General features: G+C 51.0%; 1 protein-coding gene across 2 annotated transcripts; it reads left to right on the plus strand.

Moving 5' to 3' along the window:
• Positions 1–7: 7 nt before the first annotated feature.
• On the plus strand, positions 8–22,744 carry SPARC (secreted protein acidic and cysteine rich). Of its 2 annotated transcripts, none has more exons than XM_045551329.1 (10): positions 8–303; positions 9,869–9,937; positions 11,387–11,449; positions 12,064–12,151; positions 13,595–13,716; positions 16,026–16,146; positions 17,902–18,035; positions 18,680–18,828; positions 20,972–21,120; positions 21,605–22,744. In XM_045551329.1, the coding sequence occupies exons 2-10, from the start codon at positions 9,881–9,883 to the stop codon at positions 21,631–21,633; spliced, it is 912 nt and encodes a 303-aa protein (XP_045407285.1). In that variant the 5' UTR covers positions 8–303; positions 9,869–9,880; the 3' UTR covers positions 21,634–22,744. The 2 variants fall into 2 exon arrangements, with proteins under 2 accessions (XP_045407285.1, XP_045407284.1); XM_045551328.1 differs by having other exon boundaries at positions 178–303; positions 11,384–11,449.
• The last annotated feature ends 5,103 nt before the right edge of the window (positions 22,745–27,847 follow it).

Consider the following 27,847-nt stretch of genomic DNA (forward strand, 5'->3'; position numbering starts at 1 on the left):
GTCTGTTTAGGCAGCAGCCCCAGAACAGACGAGACAGGCAGGGTTGGGGTGTCTGGTCAGCACACGGCAAAAACAGGAGGAAAGAAATGAAAGACAGAGACAGCTTTGGCTGGGGAGAAGGGGGAGGTGGGGGGGAGAAGGAGGAGACAGAGGAGGAGGAGGGACCGAGGGGTGGAGGGGGAGATAGACCCAGCCCAGAGCTCTGAGTGGTTTCCTGTTACCCAGCTCTAAACCCCTCCACATTCCTGCAGACCTTCAGACTGTCCGGACAGCCGCTCTGCCTGCTGCCTGCCTGCCACTGAGGTATGCGCCACCCCTGCCAGCCTTTGCCTTCTATAGTCGCATCTGCCCCGACACCCTAGTTCACGCCTCCAGCTCGCGTGCAAGGGAGGGAAAGCTGCACTGGGGTGTGCATCTCCTCTGCCCCATCCCCGCTGCCCTTAAGGGCACGGTCCCCGAGTCCCTGCCTGTTGCTTTTCAGGAGGTAGACTACTGTGTAACTTGGTCCCCCTTTTAGGTTTGCAGAAAATAATCTCATCGTGTCTTTGGGGCAGTGTTTTCTCTTTCTCTGTCCCTCTGGTTTCAGAGGCTGGCTGCCTGTCCTCTTTGCTCCCTCTGCAAATCTGGCAGCCTCCTCCTTCCCTGGGAATCTGATCCTGTCACAACTGCAATAGGGACCCAGCCAGCAGCCGAGCCTGTCCTGCCTCCTATTCCAGGAGAAGTAAACCTCCTAGACTTGGTTCTTGCTCTGTTTTACAAAAGGGACTTCACACGGATGATAAATTAGTCTCTGAAAGGCAAAGGGGGAGGCTTCACCATTGATCTGCACCTCTGGGAAGGCTCCTGCTTCCTTCGAGTTCTCCCCACTCCCAGAACGCCCACAACACACACACACACACACACACACACACACACACACACACACACACACACACACACACCCAGCGCCATTTGGCCTGAAATGCCACCATCACCCTGAGTCTTGAGTTAGGCTTTGTTCCTGTCCTGGGCCCCTGGGATGGAAACCACAGGAATTCCGCAGGAGTAGCCCTTGGTTTATCTAGGTCTGAAGAACCCAGACATCAGATATCACCCAACCAAGACGCGAGGTGCAATGGGGGCAGGGTGTGGTGGGGAACAGAGGTAAGACAGAGAGGGTTCCAGGGCCCCCTTCCGTACCTCACTGTTTTGATGGTGTCCAGCCTGTCAGGGTGTTAGGTCCTCTTCAGACAGCCCCCTGCCTTCACCCTCCCTGGCTCCACCAACTGGCTGAAAACATTAGAAAATGTTTTCACAGTACTTGTCTAGGGTTAAATTTCCATGTGCCCCAGTGCTGGTGGCATAGTGAGATGCAAGTCATACGTGGCGTGGCGGGCTTCACGCACACATTCTACATGTATGTTAAGTGTCTCAGCCAGACCTAGCTTCCCCGTCCGTCCGTAAGGGAAGAGGGCTGGACTTGGGGGTCCTCTGAAGATTTCAAAGGAAGGTCTGTCTCTTAACCAGAAACCGTGGACTGGTCTTTGAATGGGCTTCAAGTCATCTGCAAGCCCCTTAAAACTGTATGCACTGTGTTGGGGGCGGCAGGGGGAGAGAGAACTTGGTGTTCACAGCTTCCAGCCTTAAGATGTTCTCAGATGGATGCCGAGGGGGATGTGGCAGACGGAAGCGGATGCTGGAAACAAACGCACATTTGCGGGAGGACGGAACTTTGGAAATGGGAGTGGCTGGGGAAAGAGAGGGTTAACCCGCAGCCATCAGCTGCCACATCGACAAAGCCTGGAGCTAAGAGGGGGAGGGAGGGCTGGAAGGGGGTTCGCCTGGGGAAGGAATCAACTTTTGAAACTTCCTCCAAGTCCCACCCACCAGAAGCCTCTTCTCCGTCGTGACTCACCCTCGGAGGAATGCGAGTTGCCACGGTAACCTTTTTTTCAGGGTCCCGCCTGCTGGCTGGGAGGGGACGCTGGGAACCCTCACAGAACTTCAGGCTGATCTGAATGTCCCCCACCCCAGCCCCAAATACAAGGGCAGCAGTAAACTGTAGGCCCTGCCCTTATGGTCCCCCAGGATCCTGGGGGTGGGGGTGGGGAGCTGTGATGAGCTCCCTGCACAGGGTGTTTGAAGACCTTGGTTTCAGTTCTAGCTATGCCCTGAAGGTGCCATTTGACCTTGAACTAATCACTCCTTTCCAGGCCCTAGTCCCCTCCTTGGTTAAAGAGCAATAACGACCTCGAGGGGACAGTGTGTGGGGAAAATGGGATCATGCACAGGAAAGCACTTTGCAGAATGTCGCGTTGCCTCCTAACAGGAAAGGTTTTAGAACTGGTGGATTTATGGCATCTAAAGATTTGGTGAAATCTTTCCCAGCTTTTTTCCTGGCAGCTCCATCATCTTAGGGTTTGGATAGAACTTCCCTTTACTAAAAGTGCTGACAAGCATATCTTAAAAAATAGTTTAAATTGATTTTGATTTGGGGACCTTCTTGTGTATTTCCCAAGGATGTTGTGCCCTCCATGTAGAAAGAGCACTGGCCACGGCACAAGCAGAAGTGGGTTCTAACTCACAGTGTGGCATTGGGAAAGGCATTTGTCTCTGGGCCTCAGTTTTCCAATCTGTTAGATGGAAGATCTAAGGTAGATGGTCTCTGGCCAGGCCTTCTTGTAGCTCTGAATCCCATTAACCTAAATCTGTGATGGGGCTTTTATTCAAAGGAATGGCTGGCCTACATTTTTAACACTCACTCACCCCAGCTGAAAAGAAAATGAGAGGAGGGGTTGGGGAGAGCTTGAGTTGCCTAATGGTCATGCTAAAATCTTTACCCATTTGTAGAGACTTATCAACCAATAGCGTGGCTGGGGTTTGCTATTCACAAGAGCAGCCCTCCTTGCTCAAAATAAGCTATTAATAAGAAAGGATAGTGGAGGAAAGAGCTGAGGATGTGAGGTGAACAGTAGAATTTTTGGCTTTTGAGGTTATTTAGGTAGGTAGATAAGTATGCAGAGATAAACAGGGACAGATACAAACTCACAGCGATGCAAAGTATAAACGCCGATTTCATCAACAGATGCCCACTGGCACAGCTAAAAATGAGCAACTTCATTCCACCAGCAGACACCTAAAGTCACTCGCTCACATGCCTCTCCCTGGATGACGCTTTGATTTATAGACACAGTCACGTTCTAGGAATACATCTTGATGAATACGAACACTCTGACGCTCACCCATCACAGGCTGAAACAGATGCTGAGTCAGGCTGCGTGTAAAGTACACAGACGTGCCATCAGGCGGGCAAACACACTGCCATTTGTAGCCACACACGGATGTACACAGTCAAACATAACACAGATCGTGACAAGGAGACAGACACGTAACCCACATATACCACCTGAGCACCTCTACGTCTTAGAGAGAGGGAAACTGAGGCTCAGGAGGAGAAAATAATTCTCTTGGGGTCACACAGCAAGCTGGTGTCTGAGCCAAACTTCCAGGTGTTTGGAACTATTTAGATGTTCACCTGGCCTCCCTCCTTCACTCCGTTTGGTCACTTTGGAATCACACTCAGGCAACTTCTCCAGGCAACAAGCCCTGTGGGTAACAGCAATGAGCCGCACTTTCTCTCTCCCTTTTGCTGGTCTACACTGGCCTACTCCAGCCCACGTGGCTTTGTCCAAATAGCCCAAAGGCCCAGCATGATGGAGCTAATAGGCCGCTGCTCATTTGCTTCTTGCTGGCTCCCTCCCCAACCTCAGTCTTAAAAGGAGAGACAACGCTGGCCCTGAGCTTTCAACCAACCATGAGGATGAATGAAGCTACCTTTTTTCCACAACACAGAACCTGGATGCTTTCTCTTCCTCCCTCCCAACCCCAATCCTGAACCCAGGCACAGCTGGGCTGTGCAGGGCCAGACCCAGCAAGTAGTGACTTGACAGAATTATTTAGAAAAACAGTCTCCTCCTCAGCCAGGAGGTATCTTCGACAGGAAACCAACTTTGCTCTCACCCACCACGCTCTAGAGCTTGATGTCTGCAGCGAAAATATGAACAGAGACACCAGCCCTCTTCAGAGCTGGGTTCTTTCAGAAACTTGGCATAACCCCTCTCATTTGGGGATCCCTCTGGGTCTTCTTGTGTTAGTCATGGCATTTGGATCTCAGACTGAAAGATCAGATGAAAAAACAAAATGAGGTAAACATCTGGATGTTTCTGAACATCTGGAACTTTGGCTCAGACACCAGCTTGCTATATGACCTTGAGTGAGTTATTTTCCCTCTTTAAACTTCAATTTCTCCATCTTTAAAATAAATGGCATGACAAAGAGGTTTCACATGGCCTGACAACACTAATCCATTGGTAGTGGCTGCCAGAGAACTGTGTTCAGGATTCTAGTGCCACTCTAGACTTTGGGGGGAAAGGTCATATCATTGATTAGTAATGTCTGCCACGTGCACAGGCGGGGCAGGTGGGAGCATGTATGCCACGTATTTCCTATCTTTGGGATCTTTTAGGCATTTCCAGCTGTGACAGCCTGGACTCTTTGATGTTATTTCTCATCCCCTCCATTTGTGGTCACCTTGGATGCAGCAGTGGTCCCCGACAAGGAGCCAAAGAGGAAGCCTGACTCTCCACCCTGAGCCTCTGCCAGCCACAGTGAAACGTGGCATCTTAGATGCCATTATGGGTTCTCAGTCAGGCTCATTCCACCCCCAGGCTCTGGAGCCATCTCTCAGTTGCCCCAGAAACTCTCCAGTCTTAGGTTTTTATATCCACAACACCTTAAAACTTTTCTTAGCTTCTTCCTTTTCAGCATTAGAATATTACAAGTGGAAACAGGGAGTCAACGGGCAAGTCGAGAGAGGTAATACTCCAAAAAAGCTTTCGCCTGAGTTTGATACAGAAAGTCAGAGCCAACAGGAACTTTAGGGACCACCTTGCCCGAGGGTTTCAAAGTGTTGCTAGGAGAACCTAGAGATGCTCCAAGGTGTCTCAGGGGATGTCCATGTGCATAGGACTCGCAGCCCCCATCTCTACTCCATTTTTACCTGCTTTTGTTTTTTAAGTTCAAGTTTATTTATTGAGTAGGTCATAACCATTCACACATTTCAACACATGATAAACGGTTTCAGCTGTTCGAAGCAGTGGACTCCTGCAGAAGGCTTCTTTGAAAGGAAGGATTCTCTGGCTTAGGTAGTTTTGATCACTGATCTAAAACAACTCTTCATACAGACGAGCTGTAGGCCGTTCAGGGCTGGAGAGCAGAGACTTCCCTGAGTTTGCACAGTGTGCTGGGAGCCACCGACTTGCTCGCAGGTCTCCTGACTTCCACGTCATGTCACGAGGACACCTCTGAGAGGCTGTGTGTGCTCCCTGGGGTGTGAGCAGGATTTGCTGGGCCAGCTCGCCCCCACCTCAGTGGAGCCCACCCTCCCTCCTGAGTGCTGGCTCCCTGGAGGGCCTGGCTCCAGGCTTGCTTTATTGCCTCTACATTTGTTTTCCTCTCTTTGGGCTTGTTTACCAGCAATGTGTGTTTCTGGAGCCCTGGTTTCCGAGCCAGACAGTGGGAGTGAGGTGCTTGGCTTGCGTCCGCAGCCCAACAAAGAGGCCAGCCCAGGGCCTGGGCTTGGTCACTATGTCCTCTGGAGGCTGAGTGCTGGTGTCCCCCAGACCAACAGAGGCGATGTCTCCTTTGTTCCGCCCCCATGCCTCCTTCTCCCTGGGCAGAGAGACAAAGTGCTGGGATTCTTGCACTGGATTCTCGAGGGCGATGGAGATTCTGGGATCTTCGAATTTTAAAATGCTCTTCCAAATGACACCATTGTTTACCTCTTTACTTGTAGTCTCTCATGTAAATCACCCATGAGCCTTTCCAGGTAGGTATGTTATTTTTGCTTTACAGATTGGGGAACAAATGGAGGCTCAGAGAGGTAAAGTCTATTTCTAAATGTCACACAATTGCTGAGCAGCAGAGCCAGGGTTTGTACATTCGGGCTCCAGAGCCCACTAGCCACATGTGGCTATTTAGATGTAAATTAATTAAAAGTTCAGTTCTTCGTTTACACTGGCAACATTTCAAGTGTTCAGTAGCCACAGGTGGCCAGTAGTTATCACACTGGACAATGCAGATATAGAATATTTTCATCATCTTGGAAAGTTCTATGGGATTGCATTGCTTCATAAACGCTTCCCACTCAAAGCAGATTCAACGATTGCCACTCGGCTTCTGTGCTTCACATTCTGAGAGTCTATGATTATGAGAACCACAGTCTAAAATTCTATGATTCTGACATTTCTCCCAGCTCTGACATTTAGCAACTTTTCAACATCCAGGGAGAACCCGAAGGAGGCCGTGTATGTCTCAAGGGACACAAACCGGGGGGCTGGCTGTACTTTTCCATCCCTAGAGTCTTTCCAAAGAGAGAGAAGTGACCTCAGCTTCGGGTCCTGCTGGCAGCCGAGGACGGGTTTTTAGCCGTCTCCAGAGCAAATAAAGGCAAAAGGAAGGGACTCGATGTACGGAACAGGAGGCAGTGGGTGGGGGTGAGGGGTGTCTGCATTTGACAGCCACCAAGCCAAGGGAAATACACCTCCCGTTCCTCCCCTGGCCCAGGGCTTTTTCCCTCCCAGCCCCTCAGGCCACTTCACAGCCCAGCTGGGCCTCCTTCAGGTGACCACCTGGGAGGGGGTGGCCACCTGGGAGGGGGTGGCCACAAAGGGAAATATCGCGCTGAGGGAGGGACGTGCCAGTGGCGGGTGAGGCTGCTGGGGTCCTCACCCCAGCCCTGCTCACTCACTGGGGCTCTCAGTTCTTGGCTATGGGTGATTTCTTCCTCTTTCTGGGCCTCAGTCTTTCCATCTGTGCTATGGGCATTGAGCCCCCACTGGGATGCTGGATTATGAAAACTCTCTGAAAACGATACATATATGCATCACCATAGGCTAAAGAAATACAAAGGAGGGAGTTTTCATCTAATACTGGTCATTTATATGAAGAACGTTTATATTTCCATGGGCATGCTACATCTTGGTCTGGTTGGCAAAGGATCACAGCTGCTAAGTTCTGAATGCTCGGGTTTGACCCTGTGTTCTGACCTTGCTGGAGTGACTGCTGCACCCCATTAGCTTTGCAGGGTGGACCCTGGCCACCTTGGCCAATGGTGTTTTAGAGAACTTCAGAGAGGGGGGGTCTCACGGGTGTGCAGGGAGTAGACTGTGTGTCTAGAATAGCCCAGCTGCTTCCTTTCCCTCCCATCCCACCACCGAGAGGAAACGGGTTCTTGGACTGGTGATGCAGCACAGGACACTGGGCAGGACCTGACACTTGGAAAATAACTCCTCCTCCGAGATTTTGTGTGCTGTTCTTAACAGTCTCTGTCTGCATTACCCACCCCGCTCTGAGCATAACCCCTATTTGGCTCACCTCAGCTCCACGAGAAGGGAGCCTTGGCAATTTGGAATGGGCCTCAATGCTGCATGACTTTGGGCAAGTGTTTCCCCCTTCTCAACCTCAGACTCATCAGGAAAGTGGGACCAAGAGCCCTTCCATGGCTGTCTGCCCGCCCAACGCCGTCAGGGGCTCCGGGGACAGTGTATGCATGAGAGTGCTGTAGCAACTATCACACACGACAGGGCTTGAGTTATTTTTCCCTTCTGGCTGCAAGAGCAGGGATGGGGGTGGCAGAGCGTGTGTGTGCACAGCTGGGAAAGGAGTGAGGGAGATGGTGAGGCAGGACGGATGGAAGAGCCACCAACAAAACCTTTCCCTGTTCACAGAGGGGACGTGGTTCCTCTGCTCAGGTGCAGGACACGGTACTTGGAAACGTCCACCTTCCTGGCTCTAATCTGAAGCCTGTTACATTTGCAGTCCTAGCTGGGCTGTTTCTCCCATGACATGACCCCTCTGTCACTGTAGCCCAGATGGGGTGACTGTTTTTTGTTCCAGCTGCCAGTCTCACTTTGACTCTCGTACTTTAAACAACCTCAGACAAGTCCTTCATTCATGTTTTCTCTCATGTTCCATTTGTCCAAAGCCACACGCAGGAGTTGTTTTTCTCGTGTCTTCCAAATGGGGAAGCAAGAAGGGAGATTTTCCTCACAAGCCTTAGGGAACAAACGAACAGCTGTGTGAGGAACATTCCACAAACTTCCTGGAAAGGGAAGACTGGTCTCCTCTGGGAGTTGGTGTCATTGTGAAGCGACGCCAAGCTCCCAGGGCAATTCCTTTAAATTCCTGTTACTCTTATTTCACGCACACGTCTTGCAAGAGGGGGTGAGGTGTTCTGTCTCTTTTAGCTCAAGAAAGGACCATTATGAAGTCTGTTCTTCCTTTGCTTGCTCCTGCTACCGAAATACTATTAATATAATCCAGGTGAAGATGGGTAACCCCAGAGGAGGTGACATGTGCCAAGACCAGCATGTGCCTGGGATATTTTAAGAACATTTTAAAGACCCAGCCTACCAGCTCCAAGTTCACCTGGTCTACTACTTTCAGTTGACAGATGGGGGAACCAAGGTCTAGAGAGAACAAAGACTTAACCAATACATCAAGACAGTATTGAGGTAGAAGCAGAATCCCTGGCATTTAATTTCACACTGAGTGTTTTTCTCCACAATGCCAGGGCACCTCCCACCACCGTGCGTGGTCAGTTGAGAAGTCTTGGAAGGAACTGGGGATGACGAGCCTGACAGGGAAGTTTTGGAGGACGAAAGAGGAAAGGCATGGCCACTGTTGCCCTTGACTGCAAGGCTGTTTGGGGGTAGAAAGAGCACATTTGTTCTATGTGGCTGCAGAAGGAGGGACAGGGAAGGTAGACCAGGAGGGCCGAGGAAAGGAGGCAGATTTAGATCAGTAAAAGGAAGAACTTTCTAAAGCAATTTGGAAATGCAAATCCATTTAGTTAGCACAAGAAATAAAATGTCCCCACCATGTCCCCACCGCAGATCCTCTGTTAGGGATGGCATTTTGGTGTTGGATCATCAGGGGAGATTCCGCTCTAAGATCCCTCGCAGTCATGAGCACATTAGAGTCTAGAGCTCGGCATCTAGAGAGCGAGTTCATAGCAGTGACCAGGGCAGGGGAATTTTCTAGATCTCAGCTAACATCCCCTTTGCACCATGTGGAAGCATTTGGATAGTTTCTCTAGAGGATCTAGAGGAGTGCTGTCGCTTCTGGGTAGAACGGAGAAAAATGTGGCCACACTCCAAGGTCACACTCCAAGACTATTGTTCTTTGTTTTAAAATGTGGGTCTCATTGTCTAAAATTGGCAAGAGGTTGCTGCCTGTTACCTTCTCCCACGGCAGAGGAAGTAGAGAGGAGGAGGAGGAAGGCTTTGGGCGTAGGAAAAGAATTCATCTCAGAGCATCAAGGATTGAAGAGCCCTTGAAGATGATCTGGCTTGGCATTGCCCAAACTTGACTAATTAGCCCACTACTTTAGTTGAATCACTTTTCAAAAACGTAAATAAATATATTGAGAAAGGAGGCTTTATATCATTCCCATTAATGGAAAACCCAGTGTATCTTTGTCAGAAATAGAAGGAAACTGCAAAAACAAACACACATGAGAAAAATAACTCTATCCAATTCCAGCTGGATATAATTTCCTGTGGGAGCTCCGAGCAAGAGGGCTGCTCTCTCCTTGTTAAAAAGGGAAATGGATGAATGTGAGAGAGGTGTTAAAGACATCTTAGCACCAAACTGAGACTTTCTCCTCAATAATCAGGATGAAAAGAATATTGGTTGGAACCGATTTCCTCTCGTGTCTTTCACTATCATTTAACCAACACCTAAAGTTATCTCGCAAATCCCAGAAGCTCGGCAGGAGCTCTCCCTCAGGAAGCCCCCCTTGCTGAACTGTCCCTCTCTCCTCTCCTAGGGTCCCCGCACCATGAGGACCTGGGTCTTCTTTCTCCTTTGCCTGGCCGGGAGGGCCTTGGCGGCCCCTGTAAGTACCTACAGATCCTATCTCCTTGCTCTTCCTTCCTAACACCAGCCCCAGGGGTTCTGAACCTGCCAGCCCTGATGTTCAGAGGGGACAGGGACTTCCCCATCTCAAGTCAGTTGACTGATTTCTTAACAAGATTTTTTTCCTTAAGCTAATATGCTCAGAAGAAAAACTGGGATGAAGACCACTGGGTGGAAGTTGCAGAGAAGAGAAAGTTCCGTGTAATATAAAGATGAACTTTTTAGCAGTCAGAGCTTCCCAGCAATGGGGGAGGATTGCTTTAGGAGGCCGTGACCTCTTCGTCACATGAGGAATTCAAGCTGGGCGTCGGGGTGGGGGTGCTGGAGGGGAGGGGGTTAGAAGACAGTCAAGCCACAGAGAGAGGGATGGTTACTTTCTGAAACAGGGAGGGTTGTTTGGTTGCAAACAACAGACTTCAATCTGACTAAATAGGGTGGAAAAAGACACAGGGATAGGTTATAAAATCAAAGGCCTTAGGGGGGACTGGAAATGGGCAGCTCCAGGATTTAGGAGGAGAGAATTAATGGACAGTGTCAGACATTGCCATCTGAATGAATCAACCGCAGTTTCACATCTTGAAAGAATGTGCCGAAAAGATTAGAAAAAAATTCAGTGAGAGCCCGTCCAGCTGAGCTTGGGTCCTGGGCCTGCTGCTTGGCTAGGGGGCAGTGGGGCACCTTGACTGACAGTCCCTCCAAGAATAGCACGCAGAGGGCCGGAGTTGCCACCCACAGCTCATCTGGAAGCCACTGCCAGGAGAGGAGGAAGAAATGTGGGGCAGGCAGAAGGAGCAGTTGCTTTCAACCAGCGACTCCTTCATCCTCCCTTCGCTGGAAGGGGCGAGTGATGGTAGGCCGTGGCAGTCTCAGTCTGGCTGGGAGATTTGGGGAAAAGATTTGGCAAGGTTGGCATTAATTTTAGAAGTCCCCCCAGCCAGCCCGGAGCCTCAGAGTGATATGTTATCTGACCTCTTCCTACTCCAAGGTGAAATGGCAAGAAAGAATTGCCTAACAATAATAACAAGATTTCACTGTGGAGAAGATAATAACAACTGTTAAAATTCATGGCATCATCCCCTCTGGGCATCAGTTTTCCCATCTGCAAAATGGGGGGGTTTGGTCTGGATCAGTGATTTTCAGAGTTTGTTGGAATTCAAAGCAGCAGAAATGCTTTCACAAGCTAAATCTTACATACGACCTCAGATATAAAATATATAAAAGGGGAGCTGCTCCAGTGTTCCGTGGGGGTCGCATGTCTGGTTTCCCCTTTGCTCTGTCCCCAACCCATGGCAGTCCTGAGGCGCAGCCTGGGGATCTCCGATAAGCTGCTCTCCAAGCTCCCCCAGCCTGTGCTCCAGGCCAGAGGCACTTCGAAGGTGAAGCTGGCCTTGGCCTTGACCTCTCCAAACCCCACTTTCTTTTCCAGCAGCAGCAGGAAGCCCTGCCTGATGAGACAGAGGTGGTGGAGGAAACCGTGGCCGAGGTGGCTGAGGTACGTGGGGGGTGACCCCAGCCCCCCAGCCCCTTTCCACCCACATGTGTTCCCTGGGGACTCCAGACAGGTGCCATGGGGCTGGATGCTGGTGTGGGGCATTTGTCACCATGTACCCACAGCACAGATGCAAATCCTGAGTATTCCCAAATCCTGCTTCCCAAACCTTCGATAGAACCCTACAATTGGGGACCAGAATTTTTGTTTTGTTTTGTTTTGTTTTTTTTAAACTGTGGGACAGTTTTTCTTCCACAATCGCCCACAGTCTCCCCATAAATAAAACAGATGACAGGGGAGCTGCTCAGGCGGGGCTGGCAGGGGTGGAGGGCTGGGCCCCTCCTCTTGCCCTAACACCCCGGTGGCCTCTGAGGCATCTCAGCAGAATTCCAGGGCTCTACAAAACACAGAGGGTCTATAAGATTGAACCTAGATTCCCAAGCCCGGCATCTGTGCTCTCTGTGGCCTGGGCCCAGCCCCGCTTCAAAGCGGGTCTCTCTCCGTCCCCTGTGGGCACCTGAAGCTTCAGGCAAGTCCCCCTCGAATCTTCTCCCTTTTCCTCCGGGTCTGGGGTGGGGGTGGGGACCACTCCACTCATTCTTCTGCCCCCATCCCAGGTGCCTGTGGGAGCCAACCCTGTCCAGGTGGAAGTAGGAGAATTTGATGAAGGTGCTGAAGAAACAGAAGAGGAGGTGGTGGCTGAAAGTAGGTCCCTTCTCCATAACTGGGCACATCCGGGCTGCCCTCAGCTGCCTGGGCCTGGGGCAGCCCGCGTGAGGTTGCTTCCCAAGGGGATGCAGGGTGGGGCGCTCGGTGGGCTGTGGAGGAAAAACGGCTTTGACTTAAAGGTTGGGAAACTCTCCGGCACTTAGTCCCCTGGGATCTGGGCAAGATCAGTTTATAGCCAGGCCATCCACATTGTCAGTGGCCGGAAGCGGGGTTCCTGGAAATGGCCTTCTGTCCCATGGCTCTTTGCCCTGATTCTAAAGTTGGATCTCACATTTCTACTGAGGTCACTGGTCACATCTGGTCCCTGAGATCCCCCATGGCCTCTGGCTCAGCTAAGCCCCTCAGAGGAGCAGATCTGAGAGCAGAGATCGGGCTCCTGCACTCATTAGCTCATCTGAATTTCACATGGCCCAGGGACGTGAGGCCTGAGGAATCGAAGCCTGAGTGACAGTATAATTAATGCTACCTGTGGTTGTGCCAGAGGGGGAGATATGACCTAGGGCCCCTGGCTGGAGCCTGCCTTGCTGAGGCATCTGTATCCGAGGGGTTAAGAGCACGGACTTGGGAAGCAAACCAGCCGAGGTTTGAACCCAGGCTTCTCCATAACAGCTTGCTTCCATCCTCTGAGCCTCAGCTTCCTCGTCTGTAACATGGGGTGAGGAAGACGGTAGACTCGTCCCAAGGATGTCCGGGGTTTTATGAGACAAAGCATGACGGTGCTTGGCAGAGGACGCATCCAACACAGGATGACTGAAATACCCAAAATAAAACAACGCAAGGAAAAGGCCCCATTAAGCTGTCATCCTGAGGGACTAACTAATGGGTCTTTAGCTGTAGCTGGGCACGGAGTTTTTGCTGGAGCAAAGGGGCCTCTACTGAGTCATGTTCCTTCCCTCCTCCACGCCCACCTCATCCGGTGTTTACCAGACACCGCCAGGCTCTATTGTCCGGCGTGGTCTGGGGCTCTTGTCCCCTTTCCTTTACAGTTGCTTAAGTCTGTTTTGTTGGGCCTCACAGCTCCCTGGCTCCATGACAATAGCCATTCTAGAAAGTCTATTCTAGAATCCAGAAATGCCTCACTGTGATTATTTAACTGAGCTTGGAACACAATGGGTGCTTCAATCCTCAGGGAAGCCACATGGCATCCAGTGTTTCTGGGTCCCAGACTGAGCGTTCTGCTCCCTCCAAAGTGCCTGACTTTGACCTCGGACTGAGTCTCTAATCCCAAGACTAACTGAGCCAACCGCTCCCCTAAATGAGGATTACTAAGCTCTGTGCAAGAGCAGGGAGGACCCAGGGCTCCCCAAGCCCAGAGTGGGGTGCACAGCCAAGGACTATCAGCCCAAAGATCTGCATGGATAGGCCTGGGTGGCTGTGGTGGCCTGGGTGGTGCTAACCCATGCCCTTGCACCCTGCCAGACCCCTGCCAGAACCACCACTGCAAACACGGCAAGGTGTGCGAGCTGGATGAGAACAACACCCCCATGTGCGTGTGCCAGGACCCCACCAGCTGCCCGGCCCCCATCGGCGAGTTTGAGAAGGTGAGGGCTGAGGGACAGGGGCAGGGGGCTGGTGATTGGGCCCTTTGGAACAGAGCTTCTGCCCGGAAAGCTGTTGGATTGGGCTTGGGCTTCTGTGGGGCTCCGGTCTCAGAAGTCCCCTTGCTAGATCTAGTCATAGCAGGAAAGCGCAGATGAGTCAGAGGTGAGGCTTTAACTGACACTGGATCTCTCCAGAACCAACCAGAATTTACTCAGCACCATCAGGTTCCAAGCCTGATGCCAAGAGAATACAGCTGAGATGGGAGTAGGGGCAGCTGAGCAAAGCATCAGGTCCAGACGTGTGGGTTCTGGGGGCAGACGGAAGGCTGACTCCACACCTGATCTCCATCACCTGTTAGCTGTGAGATCTTGGTGAAGTTGCTGAACCTTTCCAAGTCTCAGTTTTCTCACATCTAAAGAGGGGATAAAAATACTCCTTAACTCATAGGACTGTTGCGAGGATTTGTCAGATAATGCTTGGTACATAGTAAGTACCAAATAAGTGCTATTTACTTTTTTTATTATCTCTCAAACATGTCCATTTTGTTTCCAATAGGACCCATCCATCCATCCAAGTAAATATTTTTTGAATATCCACTCATGCCAACCATCGTGCTAATGGCCGTCTAGCTCAGGGCAGCAAATCTGGGATCAGCATTATTCCCACAACCTCCTATCTGGCTCCTCCGTCTTCAGTCTCCCCCCAGACAACATAGCCTCAGGGCTCCAAATCTTGTTTATTTTCTTTATTTATTTCTTTATTTTGAGACAAAGTCTTGCTCTGTCACCCAGGCTAGAGTACCATGGCATCAGCCTAGCTCACAGCAACCTCAAATTCCTGAGCTCAAGGGATCCTCCTGCCTCAGCCTCCCAGAGTACTAGGATTACAGGCGTGAGCCACCAGGCCTGGCCAAAATCTTATTTTTAAATATTGATTTATTTAAGAGACAATTGTCTCTCTCTGTTGTCCAGGCTGGAGTGCAGTGGCAGGATCATAGCTCACTGCAGCCTCAAACTCTTGGCCTCAATCGATCCTCCCACCTCAGTCTCCCAAGTAGCTGGGACTACAGATGCAAGTAGCCACTATGCACAGATAATTTTTAAAATTTTTTATAGATATGGGGTCTCACTATGTTGCTCAGGGTGGTCTTGAACTCTTGACCTCAAGCCATCCTCCCACCTCGGCCTCCCAAAGCACTGGGATTATAGGTGTGAGCCACTGCACCTGGCCTGGGCTTCAAATTTTAACATCATTGTTAATTATTCCCTCCTTCTTGCTTCCACCCCCACCCCCAATCACCAGTGCCCACCAATCCTCCCTCTGCAGATATATGTAAGCGGCGCTAAGTACGTACGTGCAGGATGTTCAACACGGGATGTTCCTCCCGGCACAGCTACCTACTGCCACTGCCCTTGTCCAGCCCTCAGCATCTCTGCTTTGCCACCTCTATTTTCAGAGATTTACTGGGAGGACTCAGATGACTCAGCACACAGCTGTGCTCACGGCTAGGGTTTATTAGCATGACATATTCAGGATATTCAGTGGACCATAGGTGAACAGGCACACGCTGAGCCTGGAGGGATCCACGTGGAGGCTTGCTTTTTCTCTCCCTTCCATGGGGTCACACAGAGCACGCTCTTACCCCAGCTACAAAGGTGCAGCCACATGTGAGTGATGTTTCTGCCCAGAGAAGCTCCTTAGAGACTCAGCACCCACAGTTCTTACTGGGGGCTGGTCACATAGACACCCTCTGCCTAGCACGTACCAAAATTCCAGACTTCCAGAAGGAGAGCAGATGTTCAGCATAAGCAGATTGTTTGTGCGAGCAGTCTAGCCACAGCGAGCCACCCTTATCGGTTGGGGAAAGATTTACAACCATGCAAGGAACAGTTTTCCAGCCAAGTTCCCAGACACCAGCCAAGGGCCAATCTGACAAGCAGGCCCTTCTAAGGATAGCGATCCCAGCCTGTTATATTAACTCTTCTTTTCACACTCTTGTCTTTTCCCCATCCCCATCTTCAACTCATTCTTCAAATATCTTCCAGGTTTATTTTCCCATATCTCAGCCCTGACTCCATTGTGTCTCTGCTCAGAGACCATCAGTGGCTCTCAGCATGGGCTGGACATTGGCCTGGGAGCCCAGGGAGTGGGTTCTTGTCCCAGCCCCACCACGAACTCACTGCATGGCCTTGGCTGGTCACATTCCTTGCTTGGCCCTCAGTGGCCCCATCTCTGAAACGGGCAAGGGTGGTGGTACCAGTGAAGGGCTTCGGGAATGAAGGAGGGGTGCTCTACGCTCTGCCAACAGGTGTGCAGCAATGACAACAAGACCTTCGACTCTTCCTGCCACTTCTTTGCCACAAAATGCACCCTGGAGGGCACCAAGAAGGGCCACAAGCTCCACCTTGACTACATTGGGCCTTGCAAATGTGAGTCTCTCCTTGGGCCCTTCCAGACTCCCATCTCAGGGAGAGCTCTGAGCTGGCACTGATGCTGGCTCTGCCAACTCCGTGTTGTATGACCTTGGGCATGTCTCTTCCCTCTTCTGAGCCTTAGGGTTCCTGTTTATAAATCGAGGTGGTGGTCTATGAGTAGGTACCACTCAACTCCAAGTTCAGGACATCTCCCAGGGAAGGACTAAGCAATTACGGAAGTTCAAGGGAGGATTTCTGGAGTTGTTACTAGCATCCAAGACAACCACACTTTATTTCTCTATGACAAAGAAGTTCTGTAAGGCTAACCCGATCTTTCCTACTTCAAAACTGTAAAGCAAAAACGATGTCTGACCTAGGCCTACAATGCATTTTTAAAATGTTTGAATTTGAATGCTTTGAAACAGGGGCATGTGTGTCCATTTCTTTTGGGCCCTGTTACTCAGCACTGGCATATCCTTGGCCTTTTACTCGATTACATTCCCATCTGCCCTCTGAAGACAGATGATAACCACGCTTTTCTAGAAACCTGGGAATCAGGTGTTTGGCAAAGGATGCTAGGATGTTATCTGGCCTTTGTTAGTGGCCCCAGCTGCACATGCAGCTGCCCCAAGTGCCTCATTTAGCATCGTCCCTGTCCTTGAAAACACCCAAGGCCACGCCTGCTCCCTTCCAAGGCAACATGCACATCGTGTGTCTTGTATATTCTGGCATCAGATGGCACTGAGGAGAGCCACTCACCTGCCCCAGGTGTACAGGGTGCAGAAAGGTGTATGAGGGGGTGGGGAACAGGTTCTCCTTGTGGTTCACCCCTTCTCCCAATTATGGGGCCCTGGGTGTGAAACGAGAAGGGAGAAGGTACAGACTAGAGAAGGAGGCATGAGGGAGGAAACTGGTGGGAAATTCTTGGGCACTGAGGCCACAGAGTGTCCCAGGGAGCATCTACGAAATGGCTTTGTTTTCCCCTGAGGCATATTGCCCACTCACTCCAAGTGTTTCCATCACAGCTGTTCTCTTCCATGCCCCAGCTGATGATGAAGCTTCTCCCCCACCCTCCCCACCAGAGGGGACTTTCCATGGTTCAAAGATGGGGGAAAAACAGACCCCTGAGTCCCCGGGCAGCCACACTGCCCTGGATGCTGTGAGGCTCTGACAATGTGTCCTCAAGCCAGTCCCTTCTCTCCACGTTGATCTCTAATGTGTCCAATAAAAGGGGTGGACTTGGATGAAATCTTCAGATCCAACATTCTGGCATGCTAAGTTCCAAAGACCAGGATGGAATCATCCCTAAGAAAGCTCTGGTGTGTTAAGTATTCCTGATTCCTCCCCCCACCCGCCTCCGCCAAGCTGGGCCAGTGGAGAGATGCAGTTCTTCCGCCTCCCAGTTTCAAACACCTGCCAGTGGTTGACATCACCAGAGTGGGCCCAGCCTCTGCTAGGATCACACCTGGGGCCCGGCACCCAGAAAGGTGCAGGAGCCACTGGGCAGATCAGATCAAGATCAAGGCTGAGGAAGCAGCAGACACGCCTTTGCACTTGCCATTTGCAGACCGTTCTTCCTCATATACAGTATCCTTTGCTCATTGTCCTGTGAAGAAACTATGGCCTGGAGAGGTCAAGCCACGGTGCCACGGTCGCTGATGGAAGTGGTGTGGGTGGAGGCCTGGGGTGGGCAGAGGGTCCAGGGAGCATGTTGGCCGTCAGCAGGGAGAGGCAGGGTCTGTGCTGACCACCTTGTGTTTGGGACCCTAGACATCCCCCCCTGCCTGGACTCTGAGCTGACTGAGTTCCCCCTGCGCATGCGGGACTGGCTCAAGAATGTCCTGGTCACCCTGTATGAAAGGGATGAGGACAACAACCTTCTGACCGAGAAGCAGAAGCTGCGAGTAAGTGGTCTCTTTCCAGCCTGTCCCAGAGCGTCTGCCCAGCCCTACCGGCCCCACGCTGGCTGATCCAGTCCCATTCCTAGAGCTAGGTCCCCAGCTGTAAGCTGGCATCCTACCTGCAGAGTGCGTTTACCCCGGGGCACGAGGGCACATACTTCTCCCAGCTGCCTTTGGAGGCTTGTAGTGCACATTAATATCTTAAAGGTCCTGAGAAGTCCTGTAGTAGAGAGACCTGCTCACTTTCTTTAGCCCAGTGTTGCACAAAAGCGATACAAACAGCCCTATTTCTTTTTCTTTCTGAGTCTGTGGATCTTAAACTTTCATGGGCATATCAGGCACCCCAACGTGCTGGTAAAATGCAGATTCCTCAGCCCCACCTCAAGCCTATTCAGACAATGTTTCTATGAAGCAAGGCCCAGAAAGCTGCATTTGAACACACTCTCCAGGTGATCTGGGTGTGGACAGCTCTGTGAGACCCCTTTGAGATAATCCCAGGCCTCCGCTCTGTGAACGAGATGCTGGTATCTGTCACACGAGCTTTGGCCCTGGCCGGTCTCTGCCTGCTCTGGCCTCCTGTCAGAGGTGGGAGGGGCCCCAACTGGCCCCTGGCTGGACCCTTTGTCACACTGGCCCCACTCTCGCAGGTGAAGAAGATCCACGAGAATGAGAAGCGCCTGGAGGCTGGAGACCACCCCGTGGAGCTGCTGGCCCGGGACTTCGAGAAGAACTACAACATGTACATCTTCCCGGTGCACTGGCAGTTCGGCCAGCTGGACCAGCACCCCATCGATGGGTAAGCCCCCAGACCCTGGCGCGGACAGAGCCAGGCATCAAGGCTGGCAGGTGCACTAGCCATGGCCAGAAAGCCTCTGCACAGCCTCTGCTGCTCCCCGTCCGGGGCCACAGTTGGCCTGGGGGCAGAAGGAACAGGCATTAGAGAAAGGACGAAGAAAGCAATGACACTCTCTCATGCCAGAGGTGGAAGTCACTAGGAACTGAACGTACCTCTGTGATCCTGCGTGTGCAGAGGCTTGGGTTCCCAAGAGTGAGAGTGACTGAGTGAGGAAGGAGGACCAGGCTCCAAGGGGTGGCAGAGGCCAAGGTGGGGGCAGCCACAGGCTCTCTGTCCTTCAGCAGAACGCCCAGGAGCAGAGCAGCCGTCCGACAGTGCCTAAGCCTCATCCTAGGCCCAGTTCCAACAGGGCCTGACTGACCCGGGACAGTTCTGAAAAATTCAGGGTCAACCCATCCATGTTGCAAGCTCCTCGTTTGCAGCCCTTGCCCCTGTCCAGCTGAGTGATGCAGCGCTGTGCAACTGCCCTGCACCAGGCAGGCGGTTGGTCAGTTATCAAATGCCTATCGAGTGTTCATTATGTGCCCAGCCATATCCTAGGCAGCGGATTGAACAGAAATCAGAGCTGACACGGTCCTTGTAGCCATGGAGCTCACACTCTGTGTTCTTACCCCTGTCACCACCTTCTGACCTTCTCTTGTGGTGGTAGTGACGGGGGTAAGAAGTCCAGCTCAGCCCCACCTGGAGCAGGCCACACCTACACTTCCTGGAGCCTTGTTAACCTTTTCCTTCGATTGTGAGAAGCGGAGCATCACACAGGGGCAAGAATGGGCCGCCCTACTCACACGCTCAGGGGAGCTCCTCTCTGGCATGCTCACCCCTCGCTCTGCATCCAGCCCATGTGCCTGGAACCTGCCCACCCTGCCGGCCACCCCGGGTGGCTGGGGTCTCCTGAGCTCTGGGAAGTTCCTGGCTGCTTCTCTCCCAGGCTCTTGCCGTGGCTGGGAGCCAACTGAGTCATTCACGGTGGCCAGGAGGGGAAAAGTCAAGGGGAACATCTGGAGCCCAGGCTGAGCGACTGGATCCCGCTGCACCGAAGGAGCATGGGTGGGGGGGGGCAGCGGGGGGAAGTTTCCAGATGGGGCCACAAGGGCTGAGCACCTGGGAAAGTGCTGCAGCCTGGCTGAGGGGACCCACTACCTGCTCCTCTCCTCCCAGAGCTGTAGGGGGCCCTGCCTGCATCCCTGCCCCTCCCTGGGCCCCAGTTTTCTCCCCAGTACAATAAACGGTGGGGGGAGAGTGTTGCTACCAGTTCAAACATGGTGCAATTGTTTCCATGAGTTGGATGGGGCTGGGGGGTCCAGAGGTTAGAAAGAAAATTGGAGTCACATTGTTCCCTGGAGACCCTTGCGGAGGAGAAGTGTTTTGGGGACAACTTAGTTGGGTCCTCTGGGGAACAAAGAAAAATAAATCATATACCTGCTCTAGAGTCAAGGCCAGCAGGGAAATAGGGATGGACAACGGGAGAGAAATCAGAAGGGCCGCCCTCTGACATTGCCTGATACACAATTAGAGCTTAATGGGGAAGGTTAGAGACCCTCACTGCCAACCCCGGGCCCTTCCCACACCCTTCCCCAGAAGTCTGTGCCATCACCAGATTGGTGGGTCTCTTTTTAGACCCTTTTCTAGGCATTTACCGTTGTTTAAATGTGTGTCCATAGAAAGCCTAGTGTTGTTTCATACCGGATTTTTATCTACCAAAGCAGAGGGCTGAATATTTTGACTTTAAGTTTCTGTGCCCCCAATTCCCAGCCGATTAGGAAACAATTAAATGCACCAAGAGATCTTTGTTATTGAGTCCCTAAGACCTCAGAACTGGAAGGGCGCTTAGAAATTATGGCCGACTCCTCTTCCGCTTTGATGGAGAGAGAAACTGAGGCCCAGAGTGGGGCAGTGCTGTGCTCTGAGTCCCACAGCTGGTCAGTGGCAGAGCTGGGGGTAGGCCCAGGATCCTGGCTCCCTGTCCTGCTATAAACGTCCTTCCCTCCGTGCTGTGGGGCAGGCTAATTCCCCCACTGCCTCCCCAGGCTGGGGTCTGGGGCTTTCCCACGCCTCAGGTCCCCCCCTGCCTCTTCCCCTGCAGGTACCTGTCCCACACCGAGCTGGCCCCACTGCGTGCTCCCCTCATCCCCATGGAGCACTGCACCACCAGGTTTTTCGAGACCTGTGACCTGGACCATGACAAGTACATTGCCCTGGACGAATGGGCCGGCTGCTTCGGCATCAAGGAGCGTGAGTATCCGAACCAAGGAGCAAGGGCACGGGCAGAAGCGCTGCTCCGGGGCGGTGGGTCGGGTTGTCCCTCCTGCCTCTGTGTGTCTGTCCACTCTGCCTGTCTCTGCGCTCTGTGACTTTGACTCCCGTCTGCTCTTCCTGTCTGGGTTGGCCTCACTCTCGGGCATCTTCCTGATCCTTCTCTGTCCATCTGACTGTCTCTCTCTCTTTCCCTTCCTCAAGCCTTGGCGCTCACTCTGTGCCAAATGCTATTTTGGGAACTGGCAGGCTCGTGGACAGGAAACAGGAAGTGTAACCTGGCAGCGTGCGTGAGAGACAGGGACAGGCCAGAGACAGGGAGACCAGGGTTCCTCAGTCAGCGACTTCCTGGGTGACCTCGGGCCGGTCACCTGGCCGCCTGCCCCAGGGGCGTGGGTGGGAAGTGCATCTCCATCCACACAGGGCCTCATGTTTAACTCCGCTCTCTTTCCTTGACTTGCAGAGGATATCGACAAGGATCTTGTGATCTAAATCCACGCCTCCTTCCGCAGTACCGGACCCTCTCTCTTTGACGTCCCCCTTCCTGTTTCCCCCAAAGTTTAAAATGTTTGGATGGTTTGTTGTTCTGCCTGGGGACAAGGTGCTAACATAGATTTAAATGAATACATTAACGGTGCTAAAAATGGAAATTCTAACCCAAGTCATGACATTCTTAGCTATAACTTGACTATCAAGGTCTTTTGCTCACTCATTAACGGTTCCATTTTTCTCTTGTCATTTGCATCCTTGCCCACTGTCTTGCTGGCATGGGGCAGAGACGGATCTGCTCCGGTCTGCCCTAAGCACACGTTGCATCTTCAGATTTTCTCTCTATTACTCTGAGACGAATACTCGCCAAGCCAGACTTTGTGTTAATTCTATTTCAGGGTATCAGCTGCCTGTGGGTCTTCCCCAGGTGGCCCAGAGGTGGGCAAAGGGAAGTAACAGACACATGATGTTGGCAGGGATGTTTCTGGGGTCAGAGGATCAGTGGTGGGAGAAATCCCTGCAGAACCCACCAACCAGAACCTGGTTTGCCTGGGGCTGCAACTGAGAGAAAGATTCCGGGGCTGTGTTATGGAAATCTATCAATTCTCACATGAACCCAGTTCCTCACCATTTCCTCCTTCACCTTTCAGTGCATTTTCTTTTCACATTAGGCTGTTTGTTCCCTCTGGGCCCCTGGGCACAGCCTACGGGGCTTCTCTCCTCGCTTTTGGAGATTCAGGCTTCTTCTCAGGGGCTTCGGGGACTGGGAGGCTGTTTCAGCCAGGAAGGCCAAAATCAAGAGTGAGATAAAGAAAGTTGTATCATAGAAAAAGTAGAGTTGGTGAATTGGTTATGTTTTCGCCCCACGTTTGGATGCTTTTCATAAGGTTTCTAGCATGTTCCTCCTTTTCTCTTCCCACCCACCCCGCTTTTTCCTTTTATTAACCAAGAGAAACTTCAAAGTCAATGGGATGGTCGGATCTCACAGGCTGAGAACTCGTTCACCTCCAAGCATTTCATGAAAAAGCTGCTTCTTATTAATCATACAAACTCTCGCCGTGGTGTGAAAGTTTGACAAATCTTTCAAAATAAAAAGTAATGACTTAGAAACTGCCTTCCTGGGTGATTTTGCATGTGTCTTAGTCTTAATCACCTTACTTTCCTCACACACAGACACACGGCATATGTGTCTACACATGACTGCACAAATGCAAACCTTCGCAAACACACTATTACGCTTTTGTACACACGCCTGTCCACACACAGAGACATTTGTACGCAGGAAATGCATGGTTCCTATAAACACTAATTGAGTTGTTTCAATTTAATGACTTGTGGTCTGACCCTTTTCCATTATTCCACTCCATTATCGGCACCAGGCTAAGCAACCATCTACTGTCACTAGCAATACATTTATTCATTTATCCACCAAATATTTATGATGTATCTACTCCATACTAGGTCCCATGCTAAGCCCTGGAAACCCAGCTACGGTGAAGCAGACAAAGCGTTTGTTCTTCTGGTGCTGATAGTGCAGTGAGGGATACTTTAAATAGTCACACAATGAAATATAAATTATAAGATGTCACAGGTGCAATGAGAGGAGGGTATGAGAGACCATGGGTGTAACAGGAGGACACAGCATTATTCTAAAGTTACACTGTTCCAGATAGTAGCCACTACCCACGTGTAACTAGATTTAAATTTAAATAATTAAAATTTAAAATGCAGTTCCTCAATCATACTAGCAACATTTCAAGTGCTTGATAGCCACATAGGACTGGCGGTTACCCTATTGAATAGAAACAGATCTAGAACATTTTCATCACCACAGAAAGTTCTGTTGGACATTGCTGTTCTAGATCATAAGTCCACAGAGCACTTTTCAAAGCTCATGCATGCTCATCATGCTAGTGTGATATTTTGGGCTGGTGTTCCAAGACTCCCCTTAGAGATGGAGAAACAGGCCCAAGAAGTGTGTTCAATTGCAACAGGCCACATAGCTGGGTCTTCAGGTGTGGAGCCTAGAGGTTGTTTTCCGCCCCCCTTCTTATTTTAAATTAAGATTAATAATACAAGCTTATAAAAAATCAAACTGCATTCTGGTGATCTCTTCTATACAATGGGAGGGAGATGAGTAAGACAGATTGACTGGTTTGGTATTGGCTATTTGAGGAATGCAAATTCAGTACTCGTTCATAATCTCTAGGAATCTGCAGAGAGATAAAGTAAATTGCAGTATTGGCCCATTCATTCATTTGGCACCATTTAGCAGGTGCCTGCAATGTGTTAGGCACCATCCTATGGCCTCACAAGTAAGGTCCTTGCTCCCCGGGATCTTCCTTTCATTCTAGCCAGGCAGAAAACACATCAGTTAACAATACTGTTTCAGATAGAAATGTGCTATAAGGGCAATAAAGCAGGGAGCTATCATGACTTGGACCGGGAGCTCCTTCAGGTAGGGTGCAAGATGTGACATTTGCCCTGTGGGCGGAGTGATGCTGTCCTGTGCCTTGGTCAGCCCGGGGCAGATCACCTACAGAATGTACAACACTCTGCCACCAACTTAGTGAGGTTCAGGCAGGTTGGGTGACTTGGTCATGTGGTGAGGCAGTGAAAAGGGACAGGGAAACTGGAACCCAGAGCTTTCTCCCCCATATCTGGGTACCTCCGTATAGGGAGCTCCTCAGAGGTTTCAAGGAAAAGCCAGCGTCAGGGAGACACGAAGCATGGATCAGCCCAGGACCCTGTGAGGACACGGTTTGGCTGCGCGCCCTGCTGGCTTCTGCAAAAATGACCAGTTAACAGAGGCCCCCAGAATCCAGAATTCTTAAAGGCAGTGCTTCCATTTCCTCCTCCTATCTGCCCTTCCCCCTTTAAATCACTTAAAGAACAAACAAACAAAACCCCTTAACATTTAAAAGAAATCACATCGTTACCCTAGATGAAAAATTAGTATCATTTGCCATAAAGAGATGAATCTTAAAGATAAGTATGATAAAAATACAAATGCAATGAAAAAAACATGCAGTTACGAATGTGTCTCATGCTTGAAGAATGCTCTGTTTCTTGTTAAAGGAAGAATCTTAGAGACTTTTCTCCTTGACAATCAGACAGTCCAAAGGGGGACTGAATTACAAGTGATTCAGTGTTAATTAATGCCAAATGTGTAACTCTCCTCCTAAGATCATCTCCTGGGCTGAAGTGGTGGGCATCCCTCCCTTTGGGAGATTCCTCTTCATGTGAAGGTGTGGATCCTTTGGAGATCCTCTAGGCCCGTTCACTGACCATTTACTGGTCAGTATATTACCGTGAATCGAGGAGGAGTTGGCCAGGCCCTGGAGGGAATGGAAGGCGCCCAGGACAGAGGGGCAGAGAATGAAGCATCCCTCCCTCCCGAATCCTGCTGCAGAACTGGATGGAGCCTCGTTTAGTCCTGTGACCCAGCTCTCTGGGCTTGTTTCCTCATCTGCAAAACCCTGGTGATAATGGTTCCCAGTGCAGGGGTTGTTGAGTCTGGCAGAGTGAGTCAATTAATCATCATAATCATCATCATCATCATCACCATCAGCTGCCACTCCCGACTTAAATGCGAGGAGGCTGCTCTTTCCCCACTGCCCTAACTGGTCTTTTATTGCCTGGTCCTCTATCAGGTGCAATGTCTTGAAGGCCATGCTCCCTTTCGGGAAGGGACTCAGGGGCGTCTCCGTTTTGTTCGGCTGCCCTGGGCTGGCTGGTGTCTGCATTAGCTTTGGCTACAGGACTGCAAGGGTTAAACGTGCCCAGCTGGAAACAGAAAACTAAGGGTGCCCTAGGGAGGCGAGGGGGCCCGGGCCAGGGAGTTAGGAATCCAGTTTCCAGGACAGACGTGTGAGCCTGGGCAAGTGCCCACCCGTCCAGGGATTCAGTTCCCTGACCTACATAACGGTAGAGGGGGAGCTAGGTGAGATGGTCCTGTCTTCAGCGACAACGAGGTCGCTCCCCTCTTCTCCTTCCGAACAGGCTGTCCTAGAGATGGGAAAACCTAGACCCTTCCAGGCCTTACAACCTGTTTCCCAGAGGGCCCCCCGGAGCCCGCGGGACCCAGCGGCGCCTTCCTGAGCCACCGGCCCGCCCGGCCGCTGAGGAGGGTCAGGGCGCCCCCTGGCGGAGCAGGGGAGAAACGCTCCCAGAGCTGTGGGGGCATCTCAGCGGCCGAGCTGGAAGGACCCGCGGAGGTCATCGGGTGTAGCCCCCTCATTTTCCAGACTGGGAAACTGAGGTTCAGAGAGCCGAAGATACCCCTCAAGTAGGATTGTCAGATAAAATAAAAGACTCCTAGTTAAATTCGAATTTCAAATAAACAACGAATGCTCCTTTTTTTTTTTTAGTGTAAACACGTCCCGTGCAATGTTTAGGTCATACTTTCTGCTAAAAAATAGTTGAAAGTCTGAAATTCAAATCCATCTGGGTGTTCTATTTCTTTGCTAGATGTGGCAACCCCACCTCCAAGTCCAGCCGCTGATTAAGGTCTGAGCACGGACTGCACCTGGGGCAGGGCTGCTTCCCCACCACACCTGACTGACGTCAGGGCGTGGGAAATGCTTGGTCGCTTCCTTCTGGGAGGGAGTGTGTGGAGGGACATCTCCGTCCTGACTTTGGTGATCACCTGGAGTGTTCTAGACAGAAGGAGGGAGGTGGGTCCTCCCCTGCTGCCTTCAAAAACCCACCAGCAAGGTTTTAATAATAGAGATACCTAACATCCCTGCCCAGTTTGATTTATTAAGGGGAGTGGGGCGGGGCGGGGCGCAGGGGGCCTGGGCATCTAAATTTCTATGAGTTTCTTAGGCGATTCTGATGCATAGCAAAGACTGAGACCTCCTGGGTTAGCAATAAGGAAGACGAGGAAACTGCTTGGATAACAAAGATTTTTAACTGGCATATATCAGTAATTGTGAATCCTCACTGAGTAAGAACTGTGCTGGGTGAGGGGAGGGGAGGAAGGAAGGTGAAAATGCAGATTCCCAGCTCTTCTCCCAGGGATTCTAATTGAGCAAGTCCAGGGTGAGGCCCCCCGGAATCTGCCCTTCTGATAAGCATTCACCTGTATTTGTAATGTGCTTTGTTTCTTGAAAAAACAAAAATAAAACTGAAGCAAATATGGACAAATGATGAGGTTCTTAAAAGCAGATAATGAGTACCTGAATATCCATTGTTCCATTTGCTGTAATTCAGATGTTTCAATAAGAATACTTTTAAAACTTAGGTGCATTTTAGGGGACGGTGATGTGGGTGGGCTGGAGACCATAACTTGAGAATCACTGGCTTGGAGGTGAGAGAGTAGAGAGGGTCTCCTGCTTCCCAATACATGCGGGTGCCCCTGTATCTAAGAGTCAGGAGAGTTGGGGAAGTTTCTGGGAGGAGATGGGCAAGACCTGGTCTTGAAGGGTGGACAAGATTCAGAGAAGTAGGGAGACTATCACAGCCAGGAAGCAAGCAGTCTAGCAAGGGGGAGAGTAAGTGCCAGGAGACTCAGGTTGTGCCTTGTTCACAGCTGGGGCCCCATAAATGACCTCCTGTCTCCTACCACGACTCCCTCAGTCACTACACTGCAGCCACAGTGGCCTCCATTCTGTTCCTGAAACGTGCCACAGTCTGTCCTGCCTCAGGGCCTTGGCACTTGCCATCCCCTCTGTTTGGAACTTCCCCACTTTTCACCCAGCCCCTGCCTCTCCTTCACTTTCAGCTCTTTGTTCAAATGTCACCTCCTTGGAGAGGCTTTGCTGTCTACCCCTCTTGCTCACATTTTCTCTTCTTCCTATCAGTGATCACAAACTTTAATCACAATCTTGTTTATCTGTTTTTGTTCCCTGACCACCTTCCACCCCTGCTTCCCCCACCAGACCACAAAATGTAAGTGCCACTGCTGTGCCCCCAGCCCCGAGCACTTGGAGCATATTAAGTGCTCAGTAAATATTTATTAAGAGCGTGAATGAATGAATGAATGAATGAACAAGAGCTGGGCAAGGCCAGAGTAGGGAAATCCCTGGAACCTAGGAAAAGGATGGATGGACGTTGAGGCCTGAGAAACTGAAATGGTTCCAGAAGAATCCAGATGAGGTCATGAGGATGGACTCTCTGGCTCTGAAAGCACATGGCTCTCTCTTTTTTTCTTTTATGGCAGGCTCTAACCCAATACAAAGAGCTCATGAATTTCTTAGAAGTCATTTCCCATTAG

The sequence above is a fragment of the Lemur catta genome, chromosome 5 (genome assembly GCF_020740605.2).
Source record: "Lemur catta isolate mLemCat1 chromosome 5, mLemCat1.pri, whole genome shotgun sequence".
NCBI lineage: Eukaryota > Metazoa > Chordata > Mammalia > Primates > Lemuridae > Lemur > Lemur catta.